General features: G+C 57.1%; 1 protein-coding gene across 4 annotated transcripts in view; it reads right to left on the minus strand.

The window, feature by feature from the left end:
• Positions 1-25776, minus strand: part of ZBTB16 (zinc finger and BTB domain containing 16) — a 66779-nt gene that overhangs the window by 11467 nt on the left and 29536 nt on the right. For all 4 annotated transcript variants that reach the window (XM_076358707.1, XM_076358706.1, XM_076358704.1 and 1 more), the window contains exons 3-4: positions 21555-21652; positions 12157-12243 (exon numbers count right to left, since the gene is read on the minus strand). In XM_076358707.1, coding sequence (XP_076214822.1) covers positions 12157-12243; positions 21555-21652 — 185 coding nt within the window. The remainder of the gene's footprint in view (positions 1-12156; positions 12244-21554; positions 21653-25776) is intronic.

Here is a 25776-nt window from a genome sequence, read left to right on the forward strand (position 1 = left end):
GCTGGCCGGTGGCACCAGCACCGAGGTTGTGTTTTGCCCCGGGAGGGCGGCGGATGCGCGCTGCTCGGGGTAAGAAGATTAACCCAGTTTCGGTGTCTGTTTTCGGGATTATTATGAAAGCAAAAGCGGCGTTTTCGGTGGCAGCACCGAAGCAAACCCGCGGGGTGGTGCGAAGGAGCCCTGCCCTGAATGCTGCTGTCGGGATACACGATGCCTGCGCACGCACGTGTGGACGCACGGGTTTTTAAGGGTGTCACGCCGGGATGGCAGAGCCAGCCCTTTACAACCCCCCGGCCGCTCCAGTGCGGCATCAGAACAAAGGCACTATTGAGGGGTGACGGTGGCACCCGTTAGCCGTGCCGACTGCTTGGTTGGAGCCCAACAGCCCCTGCGACCTTCATGGTTAAGTAGAGAGAGGGAGGAAAAAAACCCCGGATGACAAACACACGAGATGTGCACGTTTTGTGCCGGAGTCACCAAATCATCCCAGTTTCAAAGGCTGCCTCCGGACTCCACGGCTCGGCTTCCGCGCTAATTAACATCTTTATGGAAGGCAAATTCTCCCACGGGGGCATTTGTTTGATTATTATTATTTACTTGGAGATAGCGCAGCTTTCTTCCCAACTTTAACTGACTACGGGAAATTAATTCTTAAAAAGCAGCCGGCGCTGCCTGCTCTTCTGCTGCTGGTTTTCCCCTGGGGGTGGCTGGCTGCGGCCGCCCTGGCTGCAACAGGAGGGCAGGGCGTGCCCCCTCCCTGGCACCGCCCGCCGCCTCGGCGCCCGCTCGCCTTTTTACCAACGCTTAGAAGAACTCAGGTGTTTCAGAGCAGATGTACAACATTGACCTTGCGAGCGCAGGGGATTAACACCCCCTGCCCAAACCTAAATGCTTCGGTTTTGCGCCCCCCCCCCCCCCCCCCCCGCAGCGATGCATGGCGCTGCTTCCCAGCCGGCCGCGGCCCCGCTCTCCCCATTGCCCGGGTCGGGATGCGCACGGAGGATGCTTGAAGTCCGGGCGCCCGCAGCAACCCAGGGGAGCGGGCGGCAAGCCCCGAGCCGCCGCTCTGGCACGGGCAGCTCGCGCCCGCCGGGGGTGATTTATTCCGGGGGCCATCTGGACCTGGGGGACAATACGGTCCCGCATCCCAGTGACCCGGCGCATTAGTCACACCCTCCCCGCTCGACCTCTCTGTCTCCCTTTGAGCGCGGCGGGACGAGCGCATCCCCTTCTCGCCTCCCTTTCGGGGGGCCCTTTGCTCCCCCCCGGGTCCCATCGGCGGCACCTCGCCCCCTTCCCTGCCGCCCTGCATCTCCATCACCGTCATCATCATCATCATCGTCTTCCTTCATTGCGCTTTTCTGCGATTGCTCAGGCAAGAACGATTACGAGGGAGAGCGAGCGGGGAGAGAAAGAGCCCAGCGACTATTAGCGGCGGCAGCTTTATGGCAACAGGCACACAACTCATTCGTTTCATGTTTCGCGGAATATAAAAGCGCCGAAACATTTTAATTTTAAATTCTTATCATTGAATTTACTGCTTTTCTCTCGCAATGATTTGTGTTGCTTTTTAATTTTTACAGTCTCTACAGAAGCCAGATGCTACCGCCTAGGGCCAAAATAATAAAAACCCGCCGCAGTCGCGAGTTACAGAACAAAAAGGAAACGCGCGGCTGACAGAAGTTAATATCTCAATTTAACAGTGCTGCTCCGCTAATGATCCTTTGATATGTGTTTATTTAGAAAGGTCTGATCTTGACCTTGAAAGCAAACTAAACCGCAAAGTCTTTATGAGAGGAGAGAAAGACTTTATTTATAGACTGGCTTTGCGTCAATCACGGCGGCAGCTGGACCCGCGCTGGGTGAAGCGCTGCCAGGCAGCCCGCGGGTCCAAACAGGGCGTTAATCGAGGGATGCATTTTTTGGGGGGGGGGGGGGATGACGAATGGCTGCCGAGGAGGACTGCGGCATGCCCCCCGTCTCCAGGGTAGGATGCTGAGCCCACGCGCGGAGACCTGCCTGCAAATCAGGGGATGCGGGCGTCTCCTTGCCTGTGAGGGATGCTCCCCGGGGGACAGCATCGGTCCAGGCGTGCCCCCAGGGGACAGCATCGGTCCAGGCATGCCCCTGTCACCAGCACAGGGGACAAGCCACCTCCCGAGCACCTCTTGCCCGACCCCTTCTCCCCAGCACCTGGGAAGAGCTGCCTCCGCTCTCTGGCTGCTGCAGCATCCAGCCGCATCCTGCCCTCCCCGAACGCGGTCCCCAGCCTCTGGAAGGAATGGGCATGCTCAGCAGCACCCAAACCTGCACCGACAGAGCACGAGCGGGTTTCCCTCCCAAAGAAACCGGGCGTCGTGCAAACCTCGCGTTTGGAAACGAAAATCTGATGACCCTTTTAGGGGCCAATCCCGTTTTACTGCATTTCCACCCCTCGGCTGGGGGAGGCGAGAGCCTCCCGAGCTCCCAACCCCACGCGAGCCTGGGAGCACGCTGTGGAGGCTTCGTGCCTACGGTGCGCTGTGCTCGAGAGCCTGATTTCTATTATTTTAGGCCAAACAGTTGTTCGAAGATGTTTACAAACCCTAAAGCCTTCTGGCCGAAGCTGGAGGCATGCCCTCCATTCACCCCCAAAAGGTGAAATCCCCCCAGCCTTTTCCTTGTCCTGAATATCTATCAAAATATACCAGTATATATCAAAAACGTTCAGGCGGCCAAAAACGTAGCGCATCAACGGGGACAACCTTCCCTTTTCAGCGCCCGTTAGGCATTTTGGTACCAATGAGCTTACGTAAGGTCACGGGAAGCCCTGTAATACCCCGAATACGATAACCTGCCCCGAGAAGCCCGGACGGAAGGGTGCGAGAGGGTGGCGTTTGCATCCCGCCGCCGAACAAAGCCCCTGGGAGATGGAGGCCATCACAAAAGGCCTCTCTGCACGTCGGCTGGGGGGATAAACGCCGCCGTCGAGTCCTGTCTGGCCACGCAGCTCAGCGGGGAGAGCTGGGCGATATCGCACCCTTGCAAAGAGGTCTCAGTTTAGATCCCCGAAAGAGCCGGCGACGGCAATTCAGCCTTAACACAGGTGTGAAAAACGGCAAGCTTGGAGCCAGAGGAAACTTTTCCCAGGAAGGGAAAAAGCATGCAGGAGCGGGGGGATGCGGTTTTCCTCTGCGGCGACCGAGCGTGCCCCGGAGCCAGCACCGCGCCGGCAGGAGGGGACGATGCTCGGGGGGCACCCCCCTCCCTCCGCCCACGGCGGGGATGCCGGCGCTGCCGCGCCGAGCTTGCACGCACGCGCCTCGTGCATCTGAACTCCCTTGCACCCGATCATCCTTGGCAAAAAATGGTATTCAGCTCCCTCAACCCCTATTGGTACGGACGAAAAGCTGCCCTCTTTCCCGGCAAAACAAACATCACTTGACCAAAACGCACTCATCTGATCGGTATCTGGGCATCCTTGCGCAGCATCTCCCCTGGGTGCCGCTTTCCCCTAAGCCTGCCCCAGCGCTCTCCGTCTTGGAGAATCCCGGATCCATCCCCGCCATTCCCAAGGAAGCCAGGCGTGGCAGATCCGTCCCTGCCCTTCCCGAGGACGAGCGCTTCCCCCCGGGCAGTCGGAGGCAAACTGCGGCAGCATTTCTGGCCACCACATCAGAAGGGAAGCTGTCAGCTACTCGCTCACTCGTCGTCACCACGACGGCTTCCCAGATTTCCTCTTCCCAATTGAATTTGGAGTGAAACCAGCTGAAAAAATAATTTGACTTTCTGTTGAAAACCTAACATACTTTTCCCCATTGCTCTCCCAGTGATGGTTAAACTAATGTGTTAGCAACTGCTCCGTTGTTAAACAAAGAGCTTGAGAGAGGAGACGAAGCCCTCACCAGCGTTTCTGGTCCACCGAGAGCCGCCCCCTGTCTCTTTCTGGCCAAACAATCTCCCCCACGAGCATTTTCCAACCGCCACATGACGGCGGGCACGCGCTTTTCCCCGCCAGGAGGGTTTTAGGGGACAGCAGATGGTGCCCCTGGCCAGTAGCGTTATGTCCTTCCCCTCCGCAGTGCCCCTGCGCTCGCCTACGGGGCTGCAGCATCCCACTCCCGCATGGGAGACGACCATCACCGCGGCCACCATCATCACCGCCATCACCATCATCCCAGCCGGCACAGAGCAGTGCCCGCCCGTCGCCCACCCGCTCCACTCCAGGATCTCTCCCAGCCAGGGTGGTACCACTCTGGCACCCTCCGGCCCCGAGGAGACGCCGGGGAGCCCCAGTTCGCAACCCAGCCGATGAAACGACCCTTTCGGCAGCGTGGGCGGCTGCCCCCGGCCAAGCACGGCCAGCGGAGCGACTGGCCGCCGTGAGACACAAAGCTGGGATCCGCAGCGTCCGCTTATTATTCCTGCACCCCCATCATTAAAAAAAAAAAAGAGAAAAGATGAAAAGGCCCTCTCGGTAAACCCGGGGAGATGCAAAACGGTACCGAAAGCAGCCTCCCCCCCATTTCTTGTGGGTTTTTTTTTGTAAAGCAGGGAGACGCGAATCCCGGGGGACAAAAGTAACTGCTAAGGTAAGTTAAACCTTGTCGAGATGAACTTTCCTGCTACTTTTAATTAAAAGTTCTTTGGAATTAAAAAGGACACTATTCAGGAAAGGCTGAAAAAAAAAAATTCATTGACACCAGCCCGCCCCCCTCCCCTTTTTCCCAAGGAAAAGAAAAAGCTGTTTTTGTGTGTCTGCTCACCCAGCCCGCACTGTACAAAAGGAAGCGGATTTGCAGCAAGACACATGAGATGACCCCCTGACCCCGAGCCGCTGAAAAGTCCTCAATGGCATAAATACCAGATAATCAATCACATACCAGGAGGGCCGGTCCCCCTGCCCTCGCCCCCGCCGCCGGGTTTATGAGAGATGCACTGTAAACGGACACCGGCTCCTGACGGGAGGCCCCTCTCGGCATTCCTCTGCCGGACCAGGAGACCCCGGCCGCCTCCTCGCCCACGTTTCATCCCTATTTTATAAAGCCCCGGCACGGCAGGGCTGAGCATCCCCGAGCTCGCTGGGAGCACGGTAGCCGGGAGCACGTTTTCTTTCCTGCTCCAGAGCAAAACGAGGAGCAAAGGGGGTACAAGAGGCATCTCTCTGTGCTCCGGAGCGATGGCCAAGCATCCTCCAAGCCATGGCAGGCGGGTGCATGGCCAGCACCAAGGCAGGCACGAAGAAACCAGGGAAAAAACAGCTCAACCTACAGACAGCTTTGCTTTTCCTGGGGTTCGCTTGCTTCTTGAAGCTTCCCCGGCTTCTAGCAGCGACGGTATGACGCTGGTTTCCCTTACAGGGGCTCTGACAAGCATCTCGAATCCGAGCAGAGGAGGGCCGCCAAGTCCCCCTGTGCTCCGGGGGCAACAATGGATGTTGAAACTTTCAAGGGAGGGAAGAGAAAAAAAAAATTGCTGAGATACTGCACTGGTTCGGTTAAATGGGGAGCCACTTGGCAACTAAATTTGATAATGCTTTTGTCCGCGGGTCAGAGGTTAAATATGTTCACACTAATCCCCTTCATCTAGAATTAAAGAACAAGAAAGATTTCTCCGTAGCTTAGCGAGAGGGCTTTTCTCATTGCGCTTTAAATAGTATTTGCACAGGAAAATTAAAGGCCGACCATTGGCCGCCGGTTTCAGACGCTGACGCGCGGGTCCGCCACGTTTCCATCTCCTGGCTCGTTTTCGGCGACTACGGCTGCCCGCACGAAGCCCGACCTCGTCGCGCTTCCCGATGAGCCCACCTTGAAGCGCGGGGAATTTTTGCTGCCGCTTGCCGCAAAGGTGGAAAAAGCAGCCGTGCTTTGGGAGGCAGGGAGATTCCCGGTTTCAGGAATGCGCGCCGGGACTCGGATTTCAAGCGCTGTCACAGGACATTACTGTCAGACAAAGGGGCTCTGTGCTGCGCCCCCCCAGGACCCGCCGCCCCGAGACCCCGCAGAAGCCGGGGCCGGCGGCACGCACCGGCCGGCTGGGGACGGTGCTAACGAGGCGCCGATGACGACCCAGCTCCGTGCACTTGCCGGTGAGCTCCCAGCGCACCGCGGCTGCGCGCCGTGCTCGGAGGTGGCGGGAGGCAAGCCGGCGGACGCGGCACAGCCGCTCACATCGTGAATTAGCGCTCCTGAATGACAGAGGCTTCCGATGGGAAGCGTAGCTGTCCCAGCCCTCATTTTTATAGAAATAAACGTTTGCAAAAACCACTTTCCTTTGAAGACCCCGGCTTGCGTGGGAAGAGCGCCTGGGCCACGAGCTGGGAAGCACAGGAGAGGTGACGGGCTCTAGCTGAACCCATGTGCTCGTCCTTCCCTCCGCTTGTACCGTTTTCAGTCCTTTTTTGCAAATAAACTTGGCCGCGAGAGTATTTAAAAAACTCAAGGCTTTGCATTTTGGATGCATTCAGATTGCTCTGTTTCGCCCTTCCTCGGCTGAGCCGAAGGTTGGAGCGAGCGAGTCCCGCTCCCTGTCGAGCAGCCAAAATTAAGCACGGAGTATTTTTTCCAAGGTTCTTATAAACACATTTACAGGCGATGCTGCACAAAAGATGCCGTGCCTGCGCATGGCACGTTCAGCTCCAGTCGGATGCCTGTACCCAAAAATGTCACAGCAGCCACGAAAGCATCTTCACCGTCGGCATTTCACATTTTCAGTTGCTAACGGAAGCCACAAACCCCTGGAGGTGCCTCCGGTAGCAACTCCCCCGCCCCCAAATCCAGTTTTCCCAGCTTGGTCAAGGATTCCCGCTGGACACTGCCGGCCTTTGAAGGTGCCAGGAACGACGTCTTCACACCCTCCGTGCGCAATGGTTAACCAGATTTGTTTCCCAAGCTCAGGAGTCACGGTTTGAACCCAGCACCAATTTTCTCCATTCCGGTGCATCACGGGGCACTCCTGCCTCCTCTATAGGAACCGTGATCCTTGCACCCGAACCGAAGCCCATCTCAGCCCCACGTCCGCTGCTCCCAGCCTCCGACAGAAGCATTAGGGGACGGCGGCACGCTGGAGGAGGGCGCGCAGGGGCTTTCGCAGCCCTTCCATACCCGAGCATCCAAAATCCACGCTCGCATCCAACAGGAAAACTGCAAAGCATCGTCTGGGCATCACCGCACAGCATCGCCGGCGCTCCCTCCCCCAGCCGGGACCGCGCAACCGAAGCGAGCACGGGAGGGATAATTACCTCTAAGCGTACTTAATACTACAGTGCATTATCTCTAGCTATGGAGAAAAATGCTATCCAGCGGTATTTCCCCCAGAAGCCTCGTCGAGCTGCTCTCTGAAAACTCTCAGGAGTCCCGTGAAACGGTAATAGAAAGTCACGGTCAGCCCAGGAAGACGTCGGGTTGGTTTCAAGTAAGGAGGCGCGCCGGCTGCTCGTGGCCGGGCACCGCTCCGATCGAGCCGCGGGAGAGGATGCGCTGAGAGGGGTCAAGAATCACATCTCCCGAACCCAAGTCGCTCGCCGCCAGAGCAGGGACGTTGCAGACGGCTGTTGGTGGCAAGTGCCACCACCAAGATGACCCCCAGCCGCCGGCGGAGTCAGCGGAGCAGCCCGGCGGAGAGCCGGCTCGGCCACGGCTCGCGGCGCCACGCTGAGCGTAAGGCAAACAGAATTTAGGTTTCAACGTAATTTATGGCTCATATCACCAAACTTGCATGTTACATTCCGCTTGCTCAAAATCCTTAATTTCAAACGCTGAAAAAAATAGCGCAACGTATGGCCATAACATCACTGATATTTTTTAGGCAGGTACCATTTTGAGGCAGAGAAAGTGAAGCAAAAGAAAGGAGATAAGACAAATACGTAATTAATTGGACTAAATGTAAATTTGCCGAGAACCGAGAGAGACGGCGTGTGCCCGTGTGACAGCGCAGCTCCAGCGCAGTCCCCCCTCCACCTCTTCCAGGCTCCCACGCATCCCCCTTGCCAACCCAAGCCACTAATGGGGTTTCTGGGATGCTCTTTAACAGAAAAACGCCAAGTGCTCTGGCATTTAAAAAGAAATGATTAAAAAAAAAATCACTGTGAACCTCAGTGTGCGTTTAGAACAGGAGCAGAATTTTTTTTTTTTGGGGAAAAAAGTGGTTACAGCCCTGCAAAGACAGAGAGGAAGGCTGAGCTTCCCGAGCAGCCGCTGGGCGACGCTTCCCATAGGACCCAGCGCGGAGGCATCCCACCGCCACCGACGCCTCCTCCCCTGGGTTCTCGCTCTCGTGCGCCGAATTTTTCTCCCTTTGTACCTCTGCTTATACCGCATGACTGTTTTGAATCTCTAAAATAATGTGACAAGTTAATGATGGCACAATTATCTAAATGTTTAACAGACATGTTATCTAAGTGAATCGGATTGAGATTCCATCCCGCTGACAATAAACATCAATGGGAGAGCAGAAAGTGATAGGCAAATTATCGCCAACCCTGCAATTTCAATGCTATTAAATTTGGAGGAATAACAGCCCTGAGGCCTGTAAACTCTGAATAAAATAGACCCTTGTGTTTGGCCAACTATTAAATCAAAACGCTACCAACATCCCAGGAAAAAAAAAAAAAAAAAGAAAAAAAAAGGGGGGGGCCCCCACAGATTTATAGCTTTTCAATTTTCAGTTACACGTTGGTTTTATTTTCTGCTACTTGCATCCCGGTGCCGGCATCGCCAGCCGGGGGATGCGTGGGGTGCAGGCAGGGGAGGGCGAAGGCTCCCGCGCATCCTCCGCGGAGCGGCCGGGGGCACGCCGACCCCACAAATCCAAGAGCCGACTGCACGCCGAAGAAAATACACTCTATATTAGGCGTCGAGCATGCCCACGTGAAACTGGGTCAGGAGCAAATCCATGCTGGCCCGCTGACTGACACCGGCTGCCCAGCGCGTACACGCTCGCGCGCGTTAATTGCCTTGGCACACGGGAGGAAACTCAAGACGAGTCACCTCTGATATTTATAAAAGTGGGCGGCGAGCCCGAACCCCGTTAGCACAAACACCAGCCGTGCGAGCATCCCGAGCCCCGCTGGCGCTTGCTGGGGGTCCTTGGGCTGTCTCCTCGACGCGTTTTGTTTTTTCCTCTACGTTTCAGGAGAAGGGCAAGGAATTTTCCACGCTCTGCCTCCAGCGTGGCACCGAGCTTGCCCTGCTGGAAGATGAGCCAAAACAGTTGCTGCTTTTCCTATTGCCGCGGGACGGGGGCCAAGGACAGTGAACACCCGGAGAGGGCGTCTCAGTCCCGAGTCGGCCGGGCTGTACACAGCACACAGCCAGCCCTGTGCTTACAAGCAGAAACTCTTTTTTCTTGCTTTCTTTCTTATTATTATTTTTTTACCTTGCATCAGAAAGCAGGACGTAGGTTTTCTGCCGTGAGAGGCGGGCAGTGTTCGATGCAGCACATGTACACCCGGCTGGCGTCGTATTTTGCGCTGTCGTTCAGAGGAGCAGTGAGGGCAATGGGAAAAAAAAAAACAAGCGAGACAAAGGGGGGTCCTGGATCCTGACCGTTCACCCAAGAAACAGCCCCACATGCTGAAAAGAAACCCCGAGAACCCTTTATCTTGGCCACCCACTGCAGAAAGGCTCTCAAGCTGTCGGTCATCCGGACAAGCCAGCGACCGTTTGCAGACGGGTCCCGCATCCTCCCCTAAACACCGTGTTTTTGAGCAAAGTGGGTACGTTTGGTCAGCCTGTACCAGATACACTCTGCTCAGTTTTCGATGCCAGCCTTGATCCTGCACATCTACCAAAAAGGGCTATTTTTCTGTCTGGAAAGTTGGCAGGTCTTTTGCCAACCAACCTGCCGCTAAGGATGAAGGGAGGACACCCCAAAAAAAATCCGTTCTGGGAGTTGCCGTTATTTGGGAACGGGGTTAATTATAGCGACGGCAGGGGAGGGATGCTTTCCGTGCCAGGGCAGGGCTCTCTGCATTGCCACCCGAGGAGAGGAAGCGATTCATTTCGGCTGCCCTGGCCACCCAGCCCCTCTCCGCCACGTAACCGAGCCGCTCGTGTTTACAGCTGGAGGCGGGGATGATAAACCCGCTCCGCTTGGGTCACCGCGTCCCCCGCGCTCCGTTTTCCTGTTGCCCTTTGAGCTTCGGCGCGGTCCAGCCCCCAGGTTTCAGCAACCAAAGGGGCTTTAATCCCTGCAGAAGTGTCAAGGTCGTTAGCAAAACCGTGCTCTGCATCCGCGGGACGTTTTTGGGTGCAGGCGTCGTTAAATAGCCGCTCAACGGCATCCGCTCCTGATGTCATGCCTGGGGTGACGGAGCCCCGGGTACCGAGGGGAGCCAGGCTCCCACCCACCGCCCTGGGAAGCTCAACGGGTCCAGGATACGTAAGGAAACCGGGAGGTAGCTGCTGTTTGCTCAGCCACCTTTAACTCCCTGCCTGGGCTCGGGTCGCTCATCCCCCGAGCAGAGTCAGTCCCCTGGCTTTGCTGGCTGCCCCGTCGCAAGCCTTTTCCTCCTCCTTAACCTACAGTGCACGCGGTTTTTAAAAAAGACCGTGGTTTGAAAAGTCCGGCCTCCAGCCGAACGACTCTGGGGTAAGGAGGGCAATTACTTTACAATTTAGGAACTGGTGCTCGGCCAGCACAAGCTCCCAGATCGGATGACGGCCGGAGCTATTCCCGCCCGGTGACACAGCACTCTGCATCGCCGGTCGGTCCTCAAACCCCCGGCGTGAAACCGGCCGGGCTCTCCGTGCCAGCCCAGGGCCCACGCGTCGCCTTGCCACCTCCGAGCGCAAACTCGGCCGTTAGTGACATTTATCAGGGTTTTCAGCACTGAAAGACGAGCTTGTGCTCGGTTAAACCGCTCCTAATATAGCACGGGGAGGAGCAGGCGCTTTTCCCTGCTCCAGCCTGTTTCTGGGGGTCTGAAAGGCTCCACCTGGGACCGCCCGGCCGCAAATTCCCCCCGTGCCCCGTAGCAAACCCTTCCTGGGCAAGGCGGCCTTTGCAAGATGCATAAAGAGCTCCTTGTGCTCCCCGACGGCAGCTACGCCGAGGGGCTGGGAAGTGCAACAGCAGAAACGTGGCAGAAGCCAACTGCTGAGAGCCGTTTGGAAAGGGCCGGTGTTTTGCTCGCAGAGGAAACAAATGACCTTGCATTTGCTGCGCCATCGTTTCTCACGTGCATACGCTAACGCTGAGCAATAAATGCAATGGCGCCGTGCGAACTGCTGCCTCGTACCCGTGTTCTAGTGGAAGAGGAGCTGGGGCTACCTCGCTCCTGCAAAGCACAGGTGCCAAGATGCAGAATTCGTTGCCCAAGCTGCAGAGCCAGGGAAGGCTCGGCCACAGCAACCGCTCCGGTCAGGGTCTTAAAGACATATGAGCACAGGGGAAAGAGGTTTTCCGCGCACAGCTGGGTCCAGCCCCTCCACAAAGCCCCGACCTCGGGTCCCAGGTCCCCGAGCATCCTTTCCTACGAGCGGCTGCACACCCACTGCACAGTCTGACCGCCCAGCGGACGCTTGCACCCACGCACACACCTTGCAGCAGCGCAACGAAACCGCCCCAGAGCTCCAGACGCAACGCCACTATCCCTATAAATGCTTTGAAAAACGGGAACACAACTATCAGCATAGGCTGGGATTTGCAAATGATTTGTAACTCATTGCTCTTGGGCTCCCGAGCATCCAAACGCTCCTGACAAGGGTATTTATCCCTTGGGAAGCTTCCCTTAAACCTGAAACAGTGGTCAAGCGCCGTCATGCTGGTCAAATTTTGGTGCGCATGGCTTGAGAAAGCAAGGGTGACCAGCGAGCGGTGCAAGGATGCTCGGTTTAACCACAGAGGCGGGTTGTGCTCCTCCTTCCACCAACATCACCGTTACGAGCTCAGCAAAAACAGACCGAAATAAGCCAAAACCAAAAGCCATTTGGGGAGGTTTCCCTTTGCAAATGCCACGCACGGATTTCAACGCAAGTACAGAACCATTTCCAACTGAGAGTTCAGCAGAAAACGCAGCTGACTTACCTTAACCAAATTAAAGTCAAGAAACGGACCCGGGCAGGTCAGAAGCGGGAACCGCAAAGGGTTAAGCTCTCCGTTGGGCAAAAGGTTACCAAGGCAGCCTAAATATTAAACTTGTGCCTAAGCGAAGGAGGGGAAGGGAGGGCCACGTACCGGTGTGCGTCTGCCGGTGCGTCTCCAGGGCGTCTTCCTTCGAGAACTGGGCGCCGCACTGATCGCAGACCAGGGCTTTGGCGCCCGCTGGGGAGAGAAAGGGGAGAGGAGGGTTATTCGAGGGACACCCGCCCAAACCTGCGTGGGGGACGTCGCTGCGGCCACCGGTATTCATTCAAACCGCAGGACCTGTGCAATGGCAGGGGGGGTGGGTGGGGTGGGTGGGGGGTGTTCATGTTTTATATCCCCCGTACAGCCACGAAAAGCAGCCACCTTTGCTTAACCCCGTGGTCCCATTCCTTGCACGTAACAGCACAACGCACAATCAAGAGTTGCTTCCCAGGAAAAAATTAAATATTTGGATTTGTTTTTTTTTAAAAAAAAATCATTAAACATCAATGCGTTTCATTAGCGTTGTAACCGATCTAATTGTCATCGGTTTCCTGCCCCTTCCCATCGCAGCCGCCGTTGCCGGTACCCGAAGATGGTACCCGAGGATGCGTCTGGTCGGAGACGCGGCCGAAAGGGCGCGATCGAGCAAGAAGCTCAGAGGTGTCTTCGACCACCGGGGAGAGATGTGGTATTGGGAGGAATTCTTTGAAAATCACTATCAACATGTGCCGCTAGTTCGGGCGAGGAAAAAAACAGGATGCCCAGCAGCAGATAAGTAACTTCCAGATAAAAACAGATTAACGATACACACCACGTCCGAAGCATCGCTGCCGGGGCAAAGCTGCGGACCCGTTTCTTAGATTTCGAGGTTTGATTCATCTGTTGTGAGGAGCTGAGCGTGACAGAGCAGCCTTCGAGGCGGGGGGCATGGCTCCGCAGTGTGCCATGCCGCCCATTTCCAGGGGCCCAGACAGCGTCTCCCATCCCCTTCCCGCCGAGCCCCCCCCCCCCCCGAGCCCCCCGCCCCACCGTCAGGGTGGGATTCGGAGCAAGGTGCACAGAAAAGGTGACAGGGAGAGAGGGACGTATCACGAGGTGCATTAAAAAGAGAATTCCTTCGCCTTTAAATTGTCTCGGTAACGGCTGGCTCGCAGGCAGAAATATTTGGCAGCGGCGAAATTAAAAGTGATAAATTTTCTTGCCAAGCGTTGATCGATAATAGAGGTCTCATCTGTTAATCAATACGACAGTCTGCCTGTTTACTGTGCATATGTTGTTCGCCGCCGCCCTCGCCGTGATGTCAAGTTTGCATTCAAAACAACCCGAGTGTGCACGGGTCACATGGCCGCTCGCGAAGGGATAAATACAAAAAAAAAAAAGGGGCTTTGGGGTGAGGCGAGGAGGGTGGCGGGGCGGCTCCCCCTGCACGTGCCGCCGGCCGAAAGGGCGTGCGCTCGGGATGCTTCCGGGGATGCGGAGCATCGCGGGGATGCAGGCACTGCCGGCGGTCCCCTCCCTTCACCCACGGCAGGGAGAGGAGCGCGGCATAGAGGGTGCCGAGACTGCCCGGGACGGGGAGTAGCTGCCGGAGCGGCGAGGGGACGGGGATCGATAGGGCGGCGGCTGCAGGCCGCCCTCCGCCCGGCACGCCGGCGCGGGTGATGCACAGCCGGCAGTTGCCAAGGCAATGACTCTCCATCGCCACTCGAATCTCTCCCAAGCCCCACCGCTGCAAAGCGTGATCCATGAGGATACAGCAACCCCGTCGCAGCAACAGGTCCTCCCCGGGCAGAGCCGTCTGCCGGCGCTTGCCCCCTCCCCGCTGCGATGCACCGCTGATGCCGGGGGGGTGCTGTGCTCGAGGGGGGCTCACCGCATCCACAGGGTGGGAAGCGATGGGGTCACGCTAAGCACGGGGTTCGCTTTTTCTTTCCCCATTTCCACGTGGGGACACACGCGCCACGATTGCTGCCGGTGCCCCGCGCCCCCCGAGAGCCAGGGGGGGTGGGGGGGGGGGCAGCGGGAGCCCGCAGAGCAGCCCTGCGGAGGCACAGCAAGAGAAGGGCAAAGGCGGCCGGCATCTGGCCGGGGGGGGGACAGAAAAAAATTCCTGGCGAGGCGAAAATAAACAGGCCGAACGCCGGGAGGAGCTGGGCGCGCTCGCTTACATAAGGAAGCACAGCGTGTACCAAAACAGCGGACCCAAAAAAAGCCGGAGCTGTCAGAACAATGAGTACAGACGTGGGGCATTTTACAGCAGGCGCTGCCGTACAGTTTTATTTACAGTACCTCTTATCAGCGCGGGAACAGCACGCTGCCTGCCAATTTCCAAAGGCCAGGACTGCGTGTTCTTTCCCTCAAGTAGATGTATACTCCAGGCGGGGGATTTTTTTTTTTTTTTTTTTCCCTTTTCTCATCAGCAAAACAAAAACTGATACGGAGCCAGGATTCCTGTAATGTACACACGCTCGCGGAGAGGGGAGGAGGAGGAGGAGAAGGGAGGGTGGCGATTGAATATGTAAATAGTTCAAGGTTAATTTTACTATGTGAGTCACCGGGAAAAATGTCATCCAACATCTGAGCTTATTATAACAGGGCTCAGAAAAAAACCACCACGGCTCGATGTTTGTTATTAAAGGGAGCAGGGCATATTTGAAAGCAGCACATCCAGAGCCTGTGTCAGGGCTTTCTTCTCTCCCTCTCGCTTTTTCTCCATGCTTTAAATGACACCCATAGAAACAATTAGCCTCTCCAAATGTACACACAAGTTTGGGGAGGGTATTTTTAGCGAGCGCCTCGTATCGCCTACAGTATATAGATATCTCCGGATGATCTTCCCGATGGGACGGGACTCCGCGTGCTGCCAAGTATCAGCCGCGTTTCGGCGCGAGCCTCGCAGTTGGCACCAACCTCCCCGCCGTACATTTATATCCGCGTGAGCAAATTTATCGCTCCTGCCTAATAAAGGTCCCTGCAGCAAGAGGCTGGTGCGAACGGACGAGGAGCCGCCGCTTTTTCCATCCAGCGCTATCTGCACAGTCATCACCGCCCCGGCGTGCCCCCCTCGGCAAGGTCACCGCTGCCCGGGGACCACAGTGCCCCCGAAGCAAAGCGATAAGGAGGGGCAGGCCCCAGCTTATTTAATTTCCCAAATGCGAGGGGAGAGTCCGACGCTGGCCAGCGTGGGCAGCGTTCTCGGGCTTTAAAGCAGCTCTCGGAAATGGGATGCTCGGAAGGGTCACGGCGAGCGTCCCCGTGAGCATCCCCGTGAGCGAGCCCAGCTCGGGCGGCGCAGCTGGGCTGCCGGCTCCCTCCCCTAAGCCAGCCTCAGCTGGGTGGGTCTCAAGACAGAGCTCGTCTGAGTTTTAGCTGCTATCACCCCAACAGTACCTCCCGACGCCCATTCACTTTAATTACTTTATTGGGGACGAGAAATAGGCTCTCCAGTTTTAGCACTTTGGACGGTAGGAAGTAGTAAAACGTCCCAAACCGGCTACGAGCGCCGCTCCTTTGCCTGCCTGTCTGCCTGCGCTGCTGCCCTGCCCTTAATTGCGGGGCTGCAGCCCCTCGGGCCTCGACGGCTCCGGTTTCCCACCCCTCTCCCCGCAGAGGAGCGCGGCGGAGGGGGCAGGCGCAGCAGACGCCTCCTTCCCCTTCCCAACCGATTTCACCGTTGGCTAAACCGCTGTTTCCCCGCGCCCGTGTCCCCATCCCTGGTTTAGGAGACAAACGTCCATGGGGCTGGGGGCCAAGAGCTGCGGGGAGAGGTGCTCCGAAAATACAAACCTGTAGCCCAAGAAAAAATAAGGGAAAAGGAAAAAGAGGAGCCGCGAGCATCCTCCTCCGGGGGAGGATGGGTAGAGGGGGAGAACGATGGGCAATCGGCGATTTCCCGCGGCCACGCAGGGAGGAAGGGTGGTGGGGGAGGACAGGCTGGCGGCAGCAACGCCCCGGCCCCTCCCCACCGCGGTTTCGGCACGACGGCCCCGCCGGTACGATGCGCCATCTATTCCCCTCCCTCCCCAGCACAGGGGATTAATAAAAATTTGGGATTCTATATTATTAACAGGCTGTAATTGGCAAGAAGGGGGGGGGGGGGGGAAATATGGATTAAAGAAAAATTGCCAAGTAAATTTATGCACTGTCGTCGCTTTACTACCTAATTAATTCAGTAATTTCAAAAACAATTTTATTTATGTTCCATTTACCACATCAAAAGTGCAAAGAAAAAAAAGCACCAAACCACAGTGATGCTAAAATAATACCTCAAGGCATCTATTTTTAATCAGGGGGGAAAAAAAAAGGAGGGGGGGGGAAGAGCCGGCCCCGGGTTTCTATACAATCTCTGTCGGGCAGACCACCAACTCGGAGAGCGAAGCAGCCGAGCCCTCTGCGAGTGCCTTCCTGGCTGCCGAAAACGAGCTTGTCAAAAAAAAACAAATCCATAATGGCCTGAGGCTCCTCTCCAATCTATTTTCTGCTCAGCTGGTTTTAAATGAAGTTATTATGAGTCATTAAACACCCGCAAGCCTGTGGAAGTCAGCCAATTACAATTTTAAATTTAGCCTGTTCTCTACCCCATTCTCTTGTTTTCTTCTTTTGCCCACATCAAGCTGCTTTTTGATTTTTATTATTGCTGTTATTATTATTTCCCTTCTCCCTGTTTCACCCAAGTGGAAGAGACAGTCGTGAAAATCTCTGCACTCATAAAAAAATACGTCGGAGAAACCCAAGAAGGGCCAAAAAAGAAAAGACAGAGCTGCAGAGCTGGCTTGGACCTAGAGAGGCAAATGGCTTTGCCTCCTTTCTTCCCAAAGTGCCATCAAAAGGCAATAATTGAATATAAGAAAAAAGAGCGAGGCGCAGGCTTTAGAAGGTAAGGAGGGACTCCTGAGCCGAGCGCCAACGCCAGCCTAAGCCAGCAGATAGGACGAGCTCAGCCCGCGCCCGCCGCTTCGTCATCACCCCCTGCCTTCCTCCCCGGCTTGGAGGGGGGAACAGCCACGGGGGCAGCGCCGGGGTGGGGGGAACCGGGGGCCGGGGGGCCCCGGCCGAGCGCCACCCGAGCGAGCCCGGACCACGGGCAGCTCTCGTGGGGAAGGAGCATCTCACGGGCCGCCCCGGAGAGGCTTGGGAAAGCACCCGGGATGATGGAGCCGGGGCTTGGGGGTGGGCGAGGAGGGGAGAGCCACCGCCAACATCACCACCCAACCTTTGCCAGCCGGCGGCACCGACTCCCACGCCGCACGATGATGGGTAGAGCCGGGGCGGGGGGGGGGGGGGGGGATATTTTCATACTAAAAAAAAAATTTTAAAGATCCAGATTTTTAGCTCAGGAGCAAAAAAAAAAAAAAAGGCAGGTTCTTACATAATTTCCCCTTTTCTTCCGCCCTGCAAGTGCTGCTCTCCCGGCAGCCTCCTCTCGGCGGGGAAAAAATGACAGACCCCATCCAAAGCCCCGGCAGCCCCGCGCGGCGAGCGAGCACGGAGCGTACTGCACAGCCCATAAAACTCCAAACAGCCTCCAGACACTCCTGCAATCGTCCTCCATCAAAACACTTTGTCTTGCATACAGAAATGCGGCGGGGCGCCGCGCGGAATACCAAATCAGCCCGTGACGGTGCGGGGAGGCGGCTCCTTGGCAACCGGGGGGGCTTCACAGCCGCGCCGCTCGACAGGAAACAAAATCTGTCAAGCCTGTTGGGCAAATGATAAACATTAGCGGTATTAAAAAAAAAACCAACCACAAAAGCCGTGTAAAGGCTGGCGAGCGCGCGGGGAGGGATGGGGAGGGAAGGGGAAGGATGGGGGGAGGCCCTCGCCCCATTTACCCCCCCCCCATCCCAGGGGAGGAGGGGGGCTCCAGCACCGCGACCTTGGGGGGAAGTTTGGGAAGTTTCCCCCATCCAGCAGAAAGCTGGGGGGAAGCGGGTGGGCGGCGGTGGCCACGCACATTTAGCGGTAATAACACAGACGGGTGCACATCGGTTGTGCTTGGCACGGGGAGCGCTGCAGGGCGAGGGGTCCTGGCACCTCGCTCCGCACCCCACCTTCAGTAACAAGGGGCGGCCGAAGAAGGGAACGGGAGAGGCGGCGGCGGCGGGTGAAAAATAAATGTATTTCATCAGGTAAGGGTGGGAAGGGGGGGGGGGGGGCGGCAGGGAGGAAAGCAGCTGGCTCTGACCCAGCGGCCGGGTCCAGGAACCCAGCCAAAACAGGAGCTAAAAAGCAAACCGTATTCTTCTGGTCTCAGCTCAGGCTCTTGAGGCAGAGAGGATGAGGGGGGGGGGGGGGGGGGGCATGCGAGAGAAATGTATTTTTCATCAGCCAGTGTATAATTTATAAACAGCATTAAACAGTTTTTGTTTTCTTTCTTCCTCTCCCCCGTGTGCGCGGCTTGGCCGGCAGTCAAGCCTGCATTAATTTCTGCTGTGGGTACAGTGTGTTCTTGGATGCACATCTGCGGATGATCATAAACGCGGGAACGCTGGCAGAACATCCAGACCTGCCGGCAGGCCGCTGACATCACCCGGGACCGAGCGCGGGCCGCCGGCCAGCCGGGGTGGGGGGGTGGGGGGGGGGGGCGGAGGCGTCCCTGGGGAGCCGCCGCGGGTACCGGCTGGGGCAAGGGGTCCAGAGCCGCCGTCGCCCCCACCTCCCGGGTACATCACCTTCCCGGCGCCCGCGGAGATAACGCTGAGCGTGCGGGGGGAGAAGGGTCGACGCTCGTCAGAGAGGCAGATGGTGGCGGGATGAACCCCCTCCCCTGGAAAACGGGGGGGGGGGGGGAGGCGAGGGGTGGGATGTGCCCTTCCCTCCCTCCATCCCAGGTGGCTTCGCCGCCGGGGTCCGCCATCCCCACCACGGGCACGTTGCGTCCTGCTCCACGAGCACCCCCTGCTCCCCAGCAAAGCCCGTCCCCATCACCCAGCGGGACCCTTGGTGCTTTCTTCCCCCCTCTCCTGACGAGGCAGGACGAACTGAGCGTATTTGGGTTGGGGAGGAAAGCCCTTGGACAGCAGGGCGGGGGGCTGTGGGTGTGCTGCCCGTATGCTGCCGGCACGCTGCCCACCAGCATCCCCGCGCGCCGTCGGCGCTTGCCCCCATTCACAGCCCGGAGCGGAGAAGGGCCATGGCAGCCATCTCCACGGCAGAGGCTCCTGCCGGATGGAGAGGCAAAGCAAGGGGCGGGGTGGGGGGTGGGGGGAAAGGCACAAATCTGCTTTCCTCCCTCTCCCGGGGAGGAAACCCACATCAAAACAGGTGATTTGGTAACCGCCATCCCAGGATGGGAGCAAGCGTGCCCACCAAAAACCAGCTGCGGCGAGGATGCCCGCAAAGCGAGCGGCGGTGCTGGGAGCAGCCTCCCCAGGTCAAATCCACAGTGCTTCTCAACCACATCACCGATGAGCCGGGTTTCCCACCTGGCTCTCCCTGGCAAGTCATTTTTCTGGGAGAGGGGCAACTCTTAATATTGTCTTTACAGGTTTTTGAGGGCACGTCTGCAGTCAGGAGCAGGCGTCGCCGGGCAGCACGTCGGGAAAGGCTTTGCACGGCATTAAGGGCTTTATATTTACACTTTATATTGGAGTGTAAACATTCAGCCGAGTATTTACCTTGCACCTGGCAAGGCTGCTGCGATAACAGTGCCGAGCGCCCGCCGTGTCCCGGGGGCGCTGCAACCCCCCCCTAGGGCCGGTCCCCAATTTGTTCCTTAATTTAAATGCACCTTTACCATCAGGTATCTCCCATAAATACTCGGTTAGGGAACTTTGAGATGCCAGCCTCCATTAAACCCGGCATTTGCTGCCTTCGGCATCGAGGGCTGCTGGAGGAGGGGGGAATGCTGGGGGGGCACAAGCCGTCCCACCGCGATGCTCTCCCACGGGGCAAAATCCCAATTAAACACATCGTCCATCGGCACGGAGGCAAGCCGCCTTCGGAGCGCTGCTGCGCCTAGAACAAGCCCTCGTGCCGTCGCTCCGGCACAACCTCGCTTCATCCCGGGCTGGCGGAGGGGGGGGAGGCGAGGGGAGAGGTGCAAAGGTCTCCTGCTTTAATAAATAACAGCGCTGGAATTCGCGGCGGCTGTTTGCGAGCGCAGGGCAGAGCTCTCCCCGCCCCCCCGCCCTCGCCGGATTTAAAAAAAAAAAAATAATAATTAATCCTGCACGATGACAAGCTTGGCTCGGCGTTCACTGTACATACTGTACCCACAAAGCTGGCTGCCCGCCAGGGACGGGCCACGAGCCAAAGCGACCATAACTAACACGAGCCGCGCGCGCCAGTGCCGGGGGCGGGGGGGGGGGGGGGGGGCAGCATTCCGTGCCCCAGCGCCGAGGGGGGACCAGCATCCTGCGCCCCAGCGCCGGGTTGGGGGGGACACCAGCATCCCGCACCCCAGCACCAGGGTGGGGACCAGCATCCCGCACGCCGGTGTCGGGGGGGGACGGACACACCAACACCCCGGGGACCAGCCCCAGCAACCCGCCGCTGCCTGCGGGCACCCTGGGGAGCCGGTGCCCGTCCCAAAAAGCGGCAAGGTGGGGATGGGGTCGGGGCCAGCTCCAACGCCCTGAAAAGCAGAACCCGCCGCCTGGCCAGAAGGAACGTGGGGAAGGCAGCCCCACGCCGCTCCCCTGGGTACGGGCAAGGCACGTCCCTGCCCCGTGCCCCTCGGCGTGGACAAGGGGCAGAGGGGGAAAAAGAACCATGAACGTAGAGGGGGAAAAGAAAAAGGACAAAAATGCATAAAAAAATATAAAATATAATATAGTTTCCTTGCGAAGCTACCCACAAGCACAGCTTTGGCTGCAGTGCCTGCCACCCCAAGTGATTTGCCCTCAAACGAGTGGGACAGGGAGTCCCACCTGTGTTCGAGCAAAGGGGTCCGGCGGCCGCCTGTGTTTTTTTTATAGACTAAACCCCCAGCTGTATAAGGGGCTGCATGCCCAGCAGGAACATCAGCCTACATTGAGTTGCAGAGCACAAGTCTTCCCACCAGCGCAGCGTTCCAGCCCTTCCCCATCTCTTTAATTAAAGGGCCTGCAACATGTGAACCTGCTAGTTAGATTCATTAGGCAGAGAACGCCTAATTCCGCAGCAGCAGTTTTGCTAATGAAACTGCGGCGGGCGCCTGGACGCGAGGAACACAGTGCCGGGATGCACACGGGAGCCGAAGCGAAGGCGATGCTCACGCTACGAGCAGGGCTGGACAACAAGCAGCTGCGCGGTATGTAGAGTTTGTTACTGCAAGCTGCTTGGCCCGGAAAATATTTCCCCAATTAAGGAACCGAAAACAAACTCCAAAAAAGAAAATCTAAGTAAATCGAATTACTGGGCATTGGAGAACAAGTTTGCAGTGTGCTGCCCTGGGAAGGGTACAGCCAGCTCCACAGGCATCTCCTCTAGATGAGATGCATGAGCCGGGCGGCCGCAGCATCTCTGGGTGGGCACCAGCGAGCATACCCCCCCGTCCCGCCCCAAGCGTCCCCCTTCCAACCTACCTGAGTGAGCCAGTAAGTGCATTCGCAGCCGCAAGCTGTCCAGGAACCGCTTCCCGCACAGCTCGCATCCGTAAGTCTTCATCCCGCTGTGCAGCTTCCTAGGGGAGAACAGAGAGGGGTTAGTCCTCCTGCGCGCGGGGGCAAGGTTATCCAAAACAATGCCGGGAAACTTCACGATATTTCACGCAACCTACGCGTCGCCCGAAAACGGTTCTGGTTTGAGAAGCCCTATAGGAAGGGCACGAACAGGAGGTCCTGTGTGACGCCCCAGGACTGATGAGATTACCTTCTCCTGTTTAATGCTTGTTACCGTTACTAAAGTTGGATTCTTTTATTAAACCCAATAAATCTGAACTCTAGAGTTAATGCAAAGTACGTGTTGGTGAACTTATTCCCTATGCAGCGAGCGCTTTTGAAAAGGGTACTGTACTCAAAAAAAAAAAAAAAATTTTAAGAGTTTGTTTGTATGCATTTCTAACCGAATCCCAATTTCCATCCAAATTCAGCGTGACACGAATCACAAGCAAAAAACTTAACCACCAGCTAGCAAACAGGAAACATGCCGCTCACCATTTCCTGGCACCACGAGGCACAAACTAAGCTACGCCCGGGCGGCGTTGCACAACCTCCCGACGGCAGCGGCAGAGCCGCATCCCCTGTCCCCCATCACGCCAAGGGGCCGAGCATCCCCCAGCGACCCGGGGAGCAGGGGTGGGGCTCGGGTACCGGTCGCAGCATCTCCCCCGCTTTGCCACCGCGGGCGGTGGATGCTGGGCTTGGCCACAACGGCCAAACCCACATTACTTCCCTCTCTTTCCCAAGGAGATGTCGACGCTCCCCGCCCTCGGGTAGCAAACGACCCGCAGCAGACTGGGAGCTCCCCGTCAAATGAAATAACCTTTAACAGACGGCGTTTGCACAGACCTGGGCAGGAGCATTGTCCAAGTCTACGACAACCAAGCGACCAACCTCCATCTCGCTCCCAGAGCTGCCGCTGCCCCCCAAGGGCAACCCCTCCCAAACCTGTTCCCTCCGCTTTGGGGCCAGCCATTGCCCAGCCCCGCGCCACCTGCCCGCCACGCCGCGGAGGAGCGTCCCGGGGCTCACCCCCCCCCCCCCCAAACAGCCGCTGCTGCCCCAAGCACGTGGAGGAACATCACGCAGCACTCGAAACGCCTGGAACGGGTGCTTGTTGCTTTATTTCACCATGTCAGCTGCTGATAAATGGATGCTTTTGCAAAGCAACCCGGCTCTGCGCTCGACAGCAGCATTGATAAAAAGCCCCCAAGTCACAAATGCTTCCAAGCCAAGCGCGCTGGCTGCTGCCCGCGAGCCACACCTCTGTTAATGTGAACCGTTCGTACCGATGGCCGGGGAGGAGGGCTCGCGACAGGAGCACGTGCAAAGTTTCAAATCGGATGCCGTAAACAGAGAAGTATTTGTATGTGTTTGAGGAGTAACACAGCAAATCGCTGCATGCCGACCTCTGATCGCATCCACCATTTATCATCACTCTGCAACAAGACGAGGGTATTTTTATTGCCTTGTTGCCAAAGACAAAACAGAAACGGTCTTGTCCGGGGCTGGACGCCGAACCCTCCTCCCTCTGCTGCTCCCGCGGGAGAGCTCGGCCCCGGCCGTGCAGGGCTGCAAGGACCGCTTCGCCTTCTGTGCAGGGGCTGGGGCGGGGGGAGATTTAGCTTTGCATGAGCTTTATTTCCCACCCCCGGTGTAAGTCTTACTGGCGTGAAGCTGTCGCTCCACCGAGCCCTAGCCGGAGCATCCCTTGCAGCTGCGGAGAGCCTGGAGCCCCAAAGCTTCCCCTGCCCCACGGCGCGCGGAGTCCAATTCCCTCGCAAGGGTGCAAAGCGGCCGGCCCCGCATCCCGCTTTGCAGGGATGCTGAACGGCAACGCTGGAAGCGCCGGACCGCAGGAGGAGGCCCTGTGATGTTCGGCAGCGAGCAAACGCTGCAGAGCAGAAAGGGAGCGGAGAGGAAAAAAGCAGGAGTTGGTTTCAACTCTCAACTTTGCTGTATAATGTAATTATTAATCAGGCTTGTCCTGAATTCACTGTGTCATAGCGGAGGATTAAGAGTCATGCACGAATTCAGGCCAAGAAGGTTTACAATCCGAAGGATTTATCTGCCTTGCAAAAATAAATAAACCACCAGCCTCCTGACAGACTTCTGCTGCCAAGAAGTCAGCTAAATAAGCGACAACCTTCTCATTTTGCATTTTTAATTAGGGACATGCCTGTCACACTTCCCCGGCTGGGGCTGAGCTCGCTTCTGCACTTAACGCCGGGTTTAAACCACTTTCTTAGGAAGAGCGCGGCATCCTCCGTGCCAACGTTGCGGCGCTCGCCCTCTCTGAGGCTAGAACGCCTTTTCAGTGAATTAGAGTGTAATTGGTTAATTAGTTCGAGTAAAACTTGGAATTTTTTTTATTTGTTTTTTTAAAGCGAGTCTCAAGAAACAGAGCGGAAACAAAAGGACAAGTTTCCTTTCTCTGCGTCGCCCGAGCCTACAGAAATAACAGCAAAAACAACCTTGCTCCCGGCACAGATCCCCAAAAGCCAGGGCAAGCCGGGTCAAATCGAGACCGCCTTCCCGGGTGCAGCAATTTATTCTCACTGCTGTAACGGCGAGACGGACAACAGCACTCGATGCCAAGCGCGGTCTGAGAAAAGGGCGTGCGGGTAAGACCCCCCCCCCCCCCCTCCTCTCCCACCTTCCCCAGCAAGGAGAGGGGAAAACATGGGAGCAAGGAGCCCACCGATCTCGCTGGTGCCAGGGCTCCCTGGCATCCACATCTCCGTCCAGCTCAGGCGCTGCGATTTCCCCTACTCGCGTCACCTCCTCATTGTTTTAACGCGCGGAGGTGCTCACCGAGTAATTTATTTGCAATATCTCTATCAGCAAATTTCAGCGGCAACAAAAGTTTTTCCATTCGGCGCCTGCTTATAGGACAATCTTATCGCTCGCCATCTTGCCGGTCCCTTCAACAAGGTCTTAAAGCGCTTTATCTGCTCGGTTTCCCGGTAGCAAAATATGATTGAAATGTTCTATTTCTGCTCGCCCGGATTAAGGAGATGTTGCAAAACTGCACAAAAACCTGGCAGATGTAAGCAAGGTATTACGGCTGCTCAGGCTGTTAAGATCTGAGGGGAAAGATCAATATGTGCTTCTAAAGTTGTGACCTCCAGAAAGGGGGTGGGGAGAAGTTAAGGACGTTAAATACATCACTTCTCGGCGATGCTGCCCAAACTCGAGCGCAAAAAGATAAACTACGCTTTATTATTTCCAATCTGATGCTGAAATCGCACTCCACGTACTCCCTTTCTCCTGCAAGGTCCCTATGAGCAACTCAGCCAAGAAGATGCTTGCGGGATGGAGAGCGGCGGCAATCGGGAAAAGCACCTTTTTTTTTTAAAAAAAACCCAACAAACAAACAAACCAACCAAACGGTTTTCCTCTGTAATTCCTGCTCGATGCAACGCTCGAGGCACGCAAAAACATGAAGCCGGCCGAAGCCTCCAGGTTGCGAGATACCGCTGGAGGATGCTCCGGCGGCAGAGGCTTGCCAGGGCGGCGAGGATGCTTGCGGCGGGGCATCCCAGGGCCGGGACTGACCTTCCCGAGCGAGCCCTGGCGCGGAGGTTTGGCGAAGGGCTCTCCAGGCGGGACATAAACTGACCGTGGGGCGATACCCCCCCTCCCCACCTAGCGCCGGCAAACAAAAGCCGGGCGGGAGGCTGGCCTCGCAAGCTGCCGGTAATTAAAAGGCCTGTAAATGCCCCGCAAAAAGCACTTCAAAGGGACGGAGACTCCAGCGAGACCGCGCGGTGTAAAAATTATGAGTTTTCCCCACAGGGTGCTTTGTGTGAAAAGGCCGGGATCGGTGGCAAACGCCGCTGCCCGCTCCCGGAGGACGCGGGGGCTCGGCGGAGCATCCCGGGGGTGCGGGTACCGGCACAGCCCGGGCACCTAAAAACCACCGCAAGTGGCCCACCGCCACCGCCAGGAAACTCCTGCTCTGCCTTCTTCCAAACTGCGTAAAAACGCCTTCTGCTATTTTTATTGAAGGAGCTCTGTTGCCCGGCCCCTCCCCACCGCCCTTTTGGGAAGCGGGGAGGAGACCCCCTCCCCTCCGCGCCAAACAAGACGCATGGCTTTTGCCCGTTTGATTACTTTTAAGTGTATATTTTTCCCCTCAAACAGA

The sequence above is a fragment of the Aptenodytes patagonicus genome, chromosome 23 (assembly GCF_965638725.1).
Source record: "Aptenodytes patagonicus chromosome 23, bAptPat1.pri.cur, whole genome shotgun sequence".
Taxonomy (NCBI): Eukaryota; Metazoa; Chordata; class Aves; order Sphenisciformes; family Spheniscidae; genus Aptenodytes; species Aptenodytes patagonicus.